We start from the raw sequence: 12,276 nt of genomic DNA on the forward strand, positions 1-12,276 counted from the left end.
AAGCTGGGATTACAGGCACGTGCCACCGCGCCCAACTAATTTTTGCATTTTTTCTATTAATGTGTTTCTCATTGTTTTGTAAGAGTTCTGTACTGTATATTGTAAATTTTCCTCTAGCTTGTTGTTTACCTTTTAAATGTTGTGTGTGGTGTTTTTTATTTTTTTTAATTTTTATGCTATCCTCTTAATTTTATTCTTTAAGATCTTTTCATCGGCTTTTATAGTTAGGATGGTTTTCTCTCCACCAGATACATATTTACTAATATTTTCTCAGAGTTTCTTCAGTTTCATTTTGTTTAAGAAATTATTTTTGGGCTGGGCACGAGTGGCTCATGCCTGTAATCCCAGCACTTTGGGAGGCCGAGGCAGGCGGATCACCTGAGGTCAGGAGTTCGAGACCACCCTGGCCAACATGGTGAAACCCTGTCTCTACTAAAAATACAAACAATCAGCCAGGTGTGGTGGTGCATGCCTGTAATCCCAGCTACTCAGGAGGCTGAGGCATGAGAATCACTTGAACCCAGGAGGTGGAGGTTGTAGTGAGCAAAGATGGCACCACTGTACTCCAGCCTGGGAGACAGAGCTAGACTCTGCCTAAAAAAAAGAAATATGTGTGTGTGTGTGTGTGTGTATGTGTGTGTGTATGTATGTGTATATATATGTGTGTATACACATATATACCTCGCAGATTCTAGAGAACCAGTTTTTTGGTTTACTTTATTTTATTTATATTTTTCTGGGGTTAAAAACAATTTTAAAACATCTAAAAACAATGTTGAGGTATATGTATTCTGTAACTTAGAATGCTGCTTTTTAAACTTTCAGCCTTCTCATTTTATTGGCTTGAGCTAAAAAATATGGTAATTAATCTACCAGTCAAAAATAGCACTTTATGTCCAGACTTTTTGGCTTTGTTTTCAGGATGTAGACAGCTTGATTTTAGTTGAAGAGCCTAGGTTTTTCCCCATTGTGTGTCTTTGCTCTTCTTGACCACCTCTTTTTTTTTTTTTTTTTTTTTTTTTTTTTTGAGATGGGGTCTTGCTCTGTCACCCAGGCTGGAGTGCAGTGGCACAATCATAGCTCACTGCAGCCTTGAACTCTTGGGCTCAAGTGATCCTCCTGATTCTCCCAAGTAGCTGGGATTACAGGCATTCACCACTACACTCAGCTAATTTTTTTGTAGAGACAGGGGTCTTGCTGTGTTGTCCAGGCTGGTCTAGAACTCTTGTTGGCCACTTTGCAAGTTAGTCTCCTTCTCACTTGCCTTTCTTTCATACTTTGTTTGCCACTTGTCCCCTTTTCTCCATTCTTTCTCGCTCCCTTCCTCCTCTATAAGTCTTCCTCTTATCTTTTACCTTTCTTACCTTATTGCTTTTCTTTTTCTTCTCATATTTCTCCTCTTTGCCCCTTTCCACCCTCCCTGCCTTCTATACAGATAGAACAGATAATATAGTTGTTGGGTTTTTTTGCTGTATCCCAGTGCTTTTAAGAGTGTCTAACAAATATTAGAATCCTCAATACATCTTTTCTGAATAATAAGTAATACAGTTTCACAGATAATAAATCTCTTACTCAATTTTTTTTCTGGCACCTGTGACAATTTAATAAACGTTAAGAACCTACTGTATGTCAGACACTGAATCACAAAGATGAAATTAAGACATAGGCCCTGCCCTCAAGGAATTTACAGTATAAGAAGAGAGACTAACAATAGATGATTTTAAAATCTTTATGCTAATGTATTATGGAGGAGAAGCACTTTTAGCCCAACTAGGAAGTTCTGGGAAATCTTGCTGAAAAGAATGATGAATAAGGTCTTGCAAGATAAATAAAAGTAGGAAGGGCAACAACAATGTATATATACTTAACAAGACTGAACTGTAGACTTAAAAATGGTTAAGATGGCCAATTTTATTATGTTATACATATTTACCACAATTTAAAATAAAAGGTAGGAAGTATGTTCCAGATAGTGAGGATGGCATGGATCACATTGTCTAAAAAATTGACTCATAGGAAACTATGATAAATATAGCTGACTCTTGAACAACACAAGGAGTTAGGGGTGCTGGCTCCCTACACAGTCAAAAATCTACTTACAACTTTTGACTCCCCCAAAACTTAACTATTGATAGTCTATCGTTGACTGAAAGCCTTACCAATAACATGAACAGTTGATCGACATATATTTTGTATGTTATATAGATTATATACTGTATTCTTACAATAAAGTAAGCTAGAGAAAAGAAAATGTTATTAGGAAAATCATAAGGAAGAGAATATATATTTACAATGCATTAAGTGGAAGTGGATCATCATAAAGGTCTTTATCCTCGTCATCATCACATTAAATAGGTTGAGGAGGAGGAGGCATAGGAGGTGTTGGTTTTGCTGTCTCAAGGGTAGCAGAGATGGAAGAGGTGGAGGAGATGAAAGGAGAGGCAGGTGCACTTCGTGTAACTTTATAGAAACCAATCACAATTTCTGTCTGACTTTTGCTTTTTCATTTCCCTAAAAATGTTACTATATGGTACCAATCCTTCTTCCACCGTTTGCTTTAGTTTTAGTCCCCGTATCACAGAGGGTAGATGTTGTGAAAGAAGTCAAAAACAGTCTTGAGTAATCGGAGCCCTTCTGCCAGATTGTCTAATGTTAGTTTATTTTCTGGCATTGCTTCTTCTATGTCTTCTCATTGTCTGGCACTGGTTCAGAAGCACTTACCTTCATGAAGTCATCTTCTGTTAATTACTGTGGTGTGGTGTTAGCACTTGAATTTCTCCAACTTCCATATCTTGAAACACTTCACTCCCAACTTTTTTTGGCATATTCATAATCTCTTTTATGATTTCCTTGATTTACTCTATTGTAAATCCTATGAAATCCCGGACAACATCTGGACAGTTTTTTTCTAGCAGGGATTTATTATTTCATGGCTTTTTTTTTTTTTTTCTTAGAGATGGGATCTTGCCATGTTGCCAGGGCTGGAACGCAATGGCTATTCACAGGCAGGGTCATAGCACACAGTACAGCCTATAACTCTTGGGCTCAAGCGATCCTCCTGCCTCAGCCTCCTGAGTAAGTGGGGCTACAGGTGCATGTGCCACCACTCCTGGCTTAATGGCTTTTTCTATAATAATGATGGCATCTTCAATGGTGTAGTCCTTCTAGACGTTCATGATGTTCTATCAGGGTTCTCTTCTGTAGTGTTGACAATCCTTTCCATAGAGAAGGGCGTGCAGTGAAGTTCTTTTTTTTTTTTTTTTTTTTGAGACAGAGTCTTGCTCTGTCGCCCAGCCTGGAGTGCAGTGGCTCGATCTTGGCTCACTGCAAGCTCTGCCTCCCAAGTTCACACCATTCTCCTGCCTCAGCCTCCCGAGTAGCTGGGACTACAGGCGCCCACCACCATGCCTGACTAATTTTTTTTGTATTTTTAGTAGAGATGGGGTTTCACCATGTTAGCCAGGGTGGTCTCAATCTCCTGACCTCGTGATCCATCTGCCTCAGCTTCCAAAGTTCTGGGATTACAGGCATAAGCCACCGCACCCAGGTAGCATGCAGTAAAGTTCTTAAAGATCTTTGTGACCCCCTGATCTAGAGGTTGAATTAGAGACGTTTTGTTTAGGGGTCAGTAGACCACTTGACCCCTTCGGTCTTGAACTCATGGGATTCTGGATGGCCTGGGACATTGTCCAACATCAGAAGAACTTTAAAAGGCAGTCCCTTAGTGGCAAGGTACATCCTGACTTCAGGAACAAAGCACTGATGGAACCAATACAGAAAAAGTGTTCTTGAACCAATACAGAAAAAGGCCTTCTTGTTGTACAGCCAAAAGACTGGCAGCTGATATCTATCTTTTCCCCTCAAGGCTTGAGGGTTAGCAGCTTTACAAATAAGGTCAGTCCTGATCATAAACCCAACTGAGTTTGCACAAAATAGTTGAGTTTCCCTATCCCTTCCTGCCTTAAATCCTGGTGCTTGCTTCTGTTCCTTACTAATAAATATCCTTTGTGGCATTTTTTTTCCCGAGAATACAGCACTTTTTTCTGCATTAAAAACCTGCTCAGACAGATATTCTTTCTCTTTATTGATTTTCTCAATGGCACCTGGAAACTTGTCTGCTGCCTTTTGGTTGGGAGAAGGTGCTTTTCCTGTTCTCTTGACATTTTAAAAGCCAAACCTTTTTCTAAAATTCAAACCATCCTTTGCTGGCATTCAGTTCTTCAGCTTTATAGGTCCATCATCTTCCTTTTGCTTTAAGTTGTCATATAATGACTTTGCTTTTTCTGGAATCATATTAGAGTCTATAGGAATGTCTTTCTTTTTTTTTTTTCTTTCTTTTTTTTTTTTTTTTTTTTTTTGAGACTGAGTCTTGCTGTGTCGCCCAGGCTGGGGTGCAGTGGTGCAGTCTCGGCTCGCTACAACCTCCGCCTCCTGGGTTCAAGTAATTCTCCTGCCTCAGCCTCCCCAGTAGCTGGGATTACAGGCGCCCGCCACCACACCTGGCTAATTTTGTATTTTTAGTAGAGACGGGGTTTCACCATGTTGGCCAGGCTGGTCTGGAACTCCTGACCTCAAGTGATCTGCCCGCTTCGGCCTCCCAAAGTGCTGGGATTACAGGCGTGAGCCACCACGCCCAGCCAGGAATGTCTTTCTTACATCAATTTTGCACCCACATGAAGGCTGCATTTTCAATACAAGATAAAAAGGCATTTCACAAGAAGTGCAAAGTCTTTGCACCTGATGGTGTAGCCGCAGTGATGCAATGATGGCCTCATAAATTTCCCTCTCCTCTCCTCTCCTCTCCTCCCTCTCCCCTTCCCCCTTCCCCCTTCCCCTCCCTCTCCCTCTCCCCCTCCCCCTCCCTCTCTCCTTTTCCCTCCTCCTTTCCTCTCCCTCTCCTCTCCTTCTTTTTTTCGTTTCTTTCTTTTTTTTCAATGGTTCTTACTCTGGATTCATTTATTTTGAAATGGTGGGCAACTACAACTGTAGCTTATGCCAGATCTTAATCTCTGGCACATATCAAGCAATTCAGCTTTTTCTTGTAATATCATGTGTTCTCTCTGCTTCCTGGGAGCACTTCCAGCATCACTAGTGACACTTTGTATGGGTCCCATGGTGTTATTTAAGGTTTACAGTATTACACTAAACATCATAAAAATATGTGAGAACTGTGAGAGATCACTTTTTATGGCAAGATGCAGTTTACTAGAGACAAACTGCTCCTGCAGAGATGACTAGTGTCACAAGGCATTCTAAGCAGATACTTGTAACTCTTAAGCTTACCGCAATAGCAACAGGAGGTGGCTGTGAAATTATTACGTATTATAGTGTCTCCTACAGTCAGTTTTATGCAGTTATGATTTAATACTGCATCTTCATGTCTTTTTTTTTTACATTTCTCTTTACTGTGAATGGTGCCATTTATGGTCTGTAAGTGTTTGTGTGGGTAAGTTTGATAAATTTTAACTTTTTATAACTTGTGTATACTTTATGGTAGTAAATGATAAAACAGACTAGTATCTACATATATTTTATGCATTCATGAAATACCTAACTTTATCTTAATTTTTTTGATATTTCTAATTCATCTGTGAGTTTTTTCAAATCGTCACAAATCTCCAAAAATTTTTCCAATATTTTTGCTGAAAAAAATCCACATATAAGTGGACCAATGCAGTTCAAACTTATATTGTTCAAGGGTCAACTATAGTTCTTTCTTATGCTTGGTTATAATTATTTCAAACTACATATTTACCCTTTTCTCTATTCTCAGAGTTGGGTATCAGAAATTAAAAAAGAAGAAGATAAAATGCACTTTCATGAAACTGAGACATTTCCAGCAATGAAAGATAATTTGCCTCCAGTTCGTGGTTCAAACAGCTGTCTTCATGTAGGCAAGGTAGGCTTCTTTGATATCTTTGTGGGTGGTAGCAGGAGAGGATTGCTGCTGTTTATTAAGGGGCAATCTCAGTTTAATTGGAGCAGCCTATGTGTGATGTCCTCTAGGAGAATTGGGTAGTTTGTTCAGCAGGCTGGGAACTATCGGCTGGGAACTATCACGTTCTTTACTATCTCATTACTTGGAAATCAAAATGAAACAGTTTTTTCTTTTGAAGTCCTGCATCTTGGGCTTATTTACTGCCTTTAGTCTTTTTTTTCTTTTTTTATACACCCTGTCTCTTCTGTCCAGTTTTGATGAGAGCAAAAGGTCTGATTCAGTGTGTGAAAATTTCAGGGAACAATTGTATATATCTAGTAGGGCTACAGAGGATATATCGTGTTACATAATTTAATTATGGATTTAAAACAGTAAACAGATACTTTCAGTACTTATAAATGTCATTCCTCTGTTTAGTGCATGTTTTTTCCCCTTATTCCCATTTCTCTGTCGTTGGTCCCTATTTTGTCACATAGACCTCTCCTTTTTAATCTGTGGGCTCCACAGAGAAGGGGCCTCTTGAAGTTCCAGGCCCATTCTATTTAACTTTAGGTTGAGACTGGGGTTCCTGGCATCCATCTGACCTTGTAATTTCTCAGATGACTCCCCAAGCCTTTTCATTCTAGGTTAACTGATTCTTGTTATTCTCGTCTTTTCTTTGAATCAATTTTATTTTAAAAACATCCATGGCTCTTCATCACTCTGCTCTCTGATAATTTACCTTCCTGGATCTTTTTACTCCTCATTAGGAATTACGCAGGTAATGGAGGTGTACAGTAATCTGGTGAGGATGCCACTATCTGCAATCAATGAAATTGTATTTATTGAATAGTTGGCCAGGCACGGTGGCTCACGCCTGTAATCCCAGCACTTTGGGAGGCTGAGGTGGATGGATTGAGGCCAGGAGTTCGAGACCAGCCTGGCCAACATGGTGAAACCCCATCTCTACTAAAAATACAAAAACATTAGCCAGGCATAGTGGCATGTGCCTGTAATCTCAGCTTCCTCGGAGGCTGAGGCACGAGAATTGCTTGAACCCAGGAGATGGAGGTTGCAGCGAGCTGAGATTGTCTCCTCTGTCTCAAAAAAAAAAAAAAAAAAAACAAAAACAAACAAAAAAACTCTGGGCATGGTGGCTCACACCTGTAATCCCAGCACCTTGGAAAGCCAAGGCAGGTGGATCACTTGAGGTCAGGAGTTCAAGACCAGCCGGGCCAACATGGTGAAACCCCATCTGTACTAAAAATACAAAAATTAGCCAGCCATGGTGGTGGGCCTCTGTAATCCCAGCTATTTGGAAGGCTGAGGCAGGAGAATCGCTTGAACCTGGGAGGCAGAGGTTGCAGTGAGCTGAGATCACGCCACTGCACTCCAGCCTGGGGGAAAGAGTGAGAATCCATCTCAAAAAATAATAATAACAATAATAATAGTCCCGGTGTACTAAGACTGTGCCCTGAAAATATAACAATGAACAAGCATTGCTGAAGGAGCAATGGGGTGGATGGACTAGTGGTACAGTAGTTCTTAAAGTATGGTCTAGGAAGCCCTTGAAGTCCCAGAGATTCTTCCAGGGGGTCCAGAAAGTTAGTGCTATTTTGAAAATAATACTAATGCTTTGTCCTTGTCACTGTGTTGGTATTTGCCCTGAGGATAAAGCTGCTATTGCTTTAACATGAAGCAAGGCAGGCACCACGTTGTATATACAGTAAAAACAAATTCCAATTTTACTTAAAAATATCTTTGATAAAATAATAGAATATTTACTTTGTTAGATCTTGAACTTCCAGGACATGTCATTTTAGTATTTTGTGACAAAGTGAGAAGTATGCAGAAAGCACTTCCCTGCATAGTCAAATATGATGGTTATGATATGATGCATAGCCACGTTTTCCTGGAATGCTCTTTTTACTTGAAATAATGGTTGACAAACTGTCATTATTCAGACTTAGGATTTTGGCAAAAATTTTGTTGGAAGTGAATGAAGGAGGCCTGTCGCTTTAAGAAAAACAACTCACAGTATTTGTTGCTAGTAAGAAAATCTGACCTTTCAAGTGCAAATTAGGTCCAGGCACAGGGGGGCAGTGGCTCATGCCTGTAATTCCAGCACTTTGGGAGGCCAAGGTGGGTGGGTCACTTGAACCCAGGAGTTCGAGGCCTGGGCAACATAGCGAGACCCCATCTCTACAAAACATTTTTTTTTTTTTATTAGTGTGGTGTGGTGGCACATGCCTGTAGTTCTAGTTCTATCTATTCAGGAGACTGAGGTAAGAGGATTGCTTGAGCCCTAGTGGTCAAGGCTGCAGTGAGCCATGATGACACCACTGTACTCCAGTCTGGGCAACAGAGCAAGACCCTGTCTCTAAAAACAAAGTGCAAATTAGGGCTTGAGGTATTAAATATTTAGTATAACAATATCTAATAATTTAGATATTATGTGTTTCTCAAATATCTGCTTGTGACAGAAAATAGCCCTTAAGGGGGATACTTGTCAAAGGACAAAATTACAACAAATCTCAAGATCTAACTGGCTTCTATTAACAATTCATGAATCAGGATGGCATCTCCTCTAAAAATTTAGAAAATATGCTCCAATGGCCATGGCAGCACAGCTGGTTTTTATAAGGTAGCTTGAGCAGGGACAAGGCATACAAAAAATAGACTATTTAATAACAGGTTACTTTCCTTATAAGGGTTAAAGCAGAAATTTGGCTATTATCTCTGTCTCTTGATTTCTCCAGTCAGATAAGCAACTTAGTTTTGGTTTGGTGATGTGGAACTTGAGCACTAGTGACTGTATTTAAGTGTGTTGGGGCCTAGTGCAGGAGCTTAGTCCAAATCATTGACCTTCTATAAATTTTATTTAACATACTTGAAAGTCTTTTTTGATGATCTCCATGCAGATATTAACAAATTGTGATTTTTAAAATTGCATAATGAAATCTGTGAATATTTGGAAAATCTGTATAACTCCAATGACCAATAATTTTGAGGAGTGCGAGAGTGTCATGATACTGAAAAGTTTGAGCCCCACTGATGTAGCATATAATGGATTATGACAGTAAATATGCAGTGTTATGAGAATACATAGAAGGCACATGTCCCAGCCTTTCAAAGTCAGGGAGCATTGCCTTCTTAAAATATCCAAATATAATATTACACATTAGAATTTATCATGTATACTGAGTCCATGTCTTGAGACTTTTATTGCTCCACATTCTTTTTTTATTTATTGAAAATCTTCTTCTTCTTTATTCAGTCATAATTGATAAAACTTGCATGTATTTATGGTGTGCAATGTGACATTTCGATATATCTACACATTTTGAAATGCTTACCACAGTCAAGCCAATTCATGTCCATTTCTTGATCCCTAAAGGGGGATATTTTTTGTCACAGGTAGGTATTTGGGAGCCACATATGAATATTAAATACCCCTGATTTTGAATCAATGACCTTTTGAAACTAAGTGATACCACTTGTATTAGTTTCCTAGGGCTGCTGTAACACCACAGGAAGTGGTTGGCATAAAACAACAGAAATGTATTCTTTCACAGTTCTAGGGGCTAGAAGTACACAATCAAGGTATTGGCAGGGCCTTGCTTCCTCGAAAACCTGTAAGGGAAGATCCTTCCTTGGCTCTTCCAGCTTTTGGAAGCCCCGGCCTTCCTTGGTTTGTAGCGGCACAACTCTAAGCCCTGTTTTCATTTCCACACCACCAGCTTCCTTCTATTGGAACTTCTTCTCCTCTTTGTATAAGGACACAGTCATACTGGATTAGGGCCCACCCTAATGACTTCATCTTCATTTGATGACATTGCAAAGACCCTATTTCCAAATAAGGTCTCATTCACAGGTACCGGGGTTAGGACTTCATCATATTGTTTTTGGGAGACACAATTCAACCCATAACATCATCTTAGCATTGAGAACATTGTCTTTATGAGCAGGAAATCGAGTTCAAGCATCAAATGATACTTTTTGAGCCTGTAAGGACTGCATAGTACTCATTTATGTAGTTTATATAGTTCTTAGTATTGCTATTAGCAAACCTGAGCCTAATGAGAATGAGGATATGTAATAGTTTAAAAACAAATCAGTACCTACTTTATTATTATAAATTCTGCTATACTTCCCTTTCTTCAGACTATATAGATAAATATTTTAAAGTTAATATTCCTTAGTACTTATCTAGCAAAAAATTGTACCCTCTCTGGGAGACTGATTATTTGTGAGCATTATGGCTATTGTTTGCCTTTCTCTCATTCTGTTCTGGTGCAGAACCTGCCCTCTGTCTTTAGCAGTGGGAATGTGGCTACTTTGGGCCACTGTTAGTGCTTGGTTAGGATGGGCCCATGACCCAAGCTAGCCAATCAGTCCTTCCTTGGAATTTCTCTAACTGAAGATGGAGAGAAGAGTCACTCTCCTTTTCCTCTGGTGGAGAGAGCTGTGAGGTTATAATTCCAGAATGCTTGTGGTGATGTTTCCTGCCACATGGAGAAAGCAAGTACCCATCAGGGAAAGTGAAATCAGTAGGTAGAGAGGAGCAGAGCCTGGGAGGGGCAGGGAGAGCTGGAGAAAGGGCATAGGAATCCCCTCATCCAGCAGCACCCCTGCCCTTCCATCAGTTTAGTTACATAAGCTGATAATTTCTTCTTTTTTAATGTAATTATTCCAAGTTAGATTACTATCATTGCAAACTTCTGACTAATATAGCAATTATTCTTGTTTCTCCAATGCCTAGGTTTGAAAAGAATGAATCAGAATTTAGTACTTTTTTATTATAAGAAAATCAGTAATAATCATATTCACACATAAGTTTTAAAATTTTATATGTATATACTTAAAAACCTATAGATTGTCCCTATAGATTTAAAACCTATAGATTTAAAAACTACAAATTTAAAATTCTTTCTTTTACATGCTGTATATTATTATGTTAATAACTATAATACTGAAGTTATTATAACTTCTAGGGTACCTATTTTTCTTATCCATTCCATTTGTATATCTTTATTTTATTTTTATTTTTTTGAGACAGTTTCTCTTTGTCACCCAGGCTGGAGTGTAGTGGCTCGATCTTTGCTCACTGCAACCTCCACCTCCCAGGTTCAAGCAATTCTCATGCCTCAACCTCCAAGTACCTGGGATTAAAGGTGTGCACCACCATGCCCAGCTAATTCTTGTATTTTTAGTAGAGACGGGGTTTCACCATGTTGGCCAGGCTGGTCTGGAACTCCTGGCCTCAAGTGAGCTGTCCACCTCAGCCTCCCAAAGTGCTGGGATTACAGGCGTGAGTCCCCGCACCTGGCCTCCATTTGTATATCTTAACCCAATACTTTCCATTGCATTTACAGTAAAACCTGATAATCTTATATTAAATACGTCTCATAAAATATGATTTTATTCTTTTAGGAAAAATATTCTAAAAGACCAACTAAAAAGAAAACTCCAAGGGATTACGCGGAATGGGATAAGTATGTTTTACATGTCTTTATATAAAATGTATCACTAAAAAAGTTATCTACCACAAAATACTGCAATAATTTCTTAAATAATTATTATAAACCTTAACATGTCAAGAATACCAAATTACTTCAATAGAGTACTGAGAATATCTGGCCTCAGCACTTTTGATGTTTTTTTCAGTACATAAAAAACTACTACATCCTATTTTTTTATAAAGTCAGCCAAAAAAACTAATGTAATTTTTATACCCATCCAAACTAAAAAGGAACAAAAATTTAAAATTGAGGTAAGTTAGTCAGAATTTTAATTTCAAAGTTCTGACCAGTTTAGATTTGATTAACGTTTAAGTTCTCACTAAATTGTATGTTTTCTTAAGAAGGAACTCAGATGACTTGAAGTATTAACTTACTACATATTTTTGAATATGTATCCAAAGGCATACTTGTACAAATATAAGAATATCAATGATAAATTTATCTTCTTGCCTGTATTGTACTTTTTTTGGTTTTTATTGTTCTTTCATTTAAGATTTGACGTGGAGAAGGAATGTTTAAAAATTGATGAAGATTACAAAGAAAAGACGGTAATAGACAAGTCACACTTGTCTAAAATCGAGACAAGAATAGATACAGCAGGTAATTGGAGAAAAAATAATAATTTAGTAGTCATTAAAGTTTTTCAATTATAATAAAAAATGTCAAGCTAGAAGACATTGTCTTTGAGTACTGCACAGATTACCATGAAAAGTTTATGGATTTTCTCTTACAGTTGACCACTCAACAAATTCACTTCTCTCTTTTACCCACTTAACTTTTAAATGTAGTAAGGCTTTAAAATATAAACCTATTTTTCTTACTGTAATTCATTTGTTT

At 38.4% G+C, this 12,276-nt stretch overlaps 1 protein-coding gene across 5 annotated transcripts in view; it reads left to right on the top strand.

Annotated features, from left to right (window-relative positions):
• Positions 1-12,276, top strand: part of SPAG1 (sperm associated antigen 1) — an 83,599-nt gene that overhangs the window by 14,156 nt on the left and 57,167 nt on the right. For all 5 annotated transcript variants that reach the window (XR_010159295.1, XM_009455725.4, XM_016959725.4 and 2 more), the window contains exons 4-6: positions 5,774-5,899; positions 11,351-11,412; positions 11,933-12,039. Coding sequence is in view for 4 of the 5 variants with exons in the window: in XM_009455725.4 (XP_009454000.2) it covers positions 5,774-5,899; positions 11,351-11,412; positions 11,933-12,039 (295 nt within the window). In the remaining variant the exon portion in view is untranslated. The remainder of the gene's footprint in view (positions 1-5,773; positions 5,900-11,350; positions 11,413-11,932; positions 12,040-12,276) is intronic.

This window comes from Pan troglodytes, chromosome 7, assembly GCF_028858775.2.
Source record: "Pan troglodytes isolate AG18354 chromosome 7, NHGRI_mPanTro3-v2.0_pri, whole genome shotgun sequence".
In the NCBI taxonomy this organism is placed as follows: domain Eukaryota; kingdom Metazoa; phylum Chordata; class Mammalia; order Primates; family Hominidae; genus Pan; species Pan troglodytes.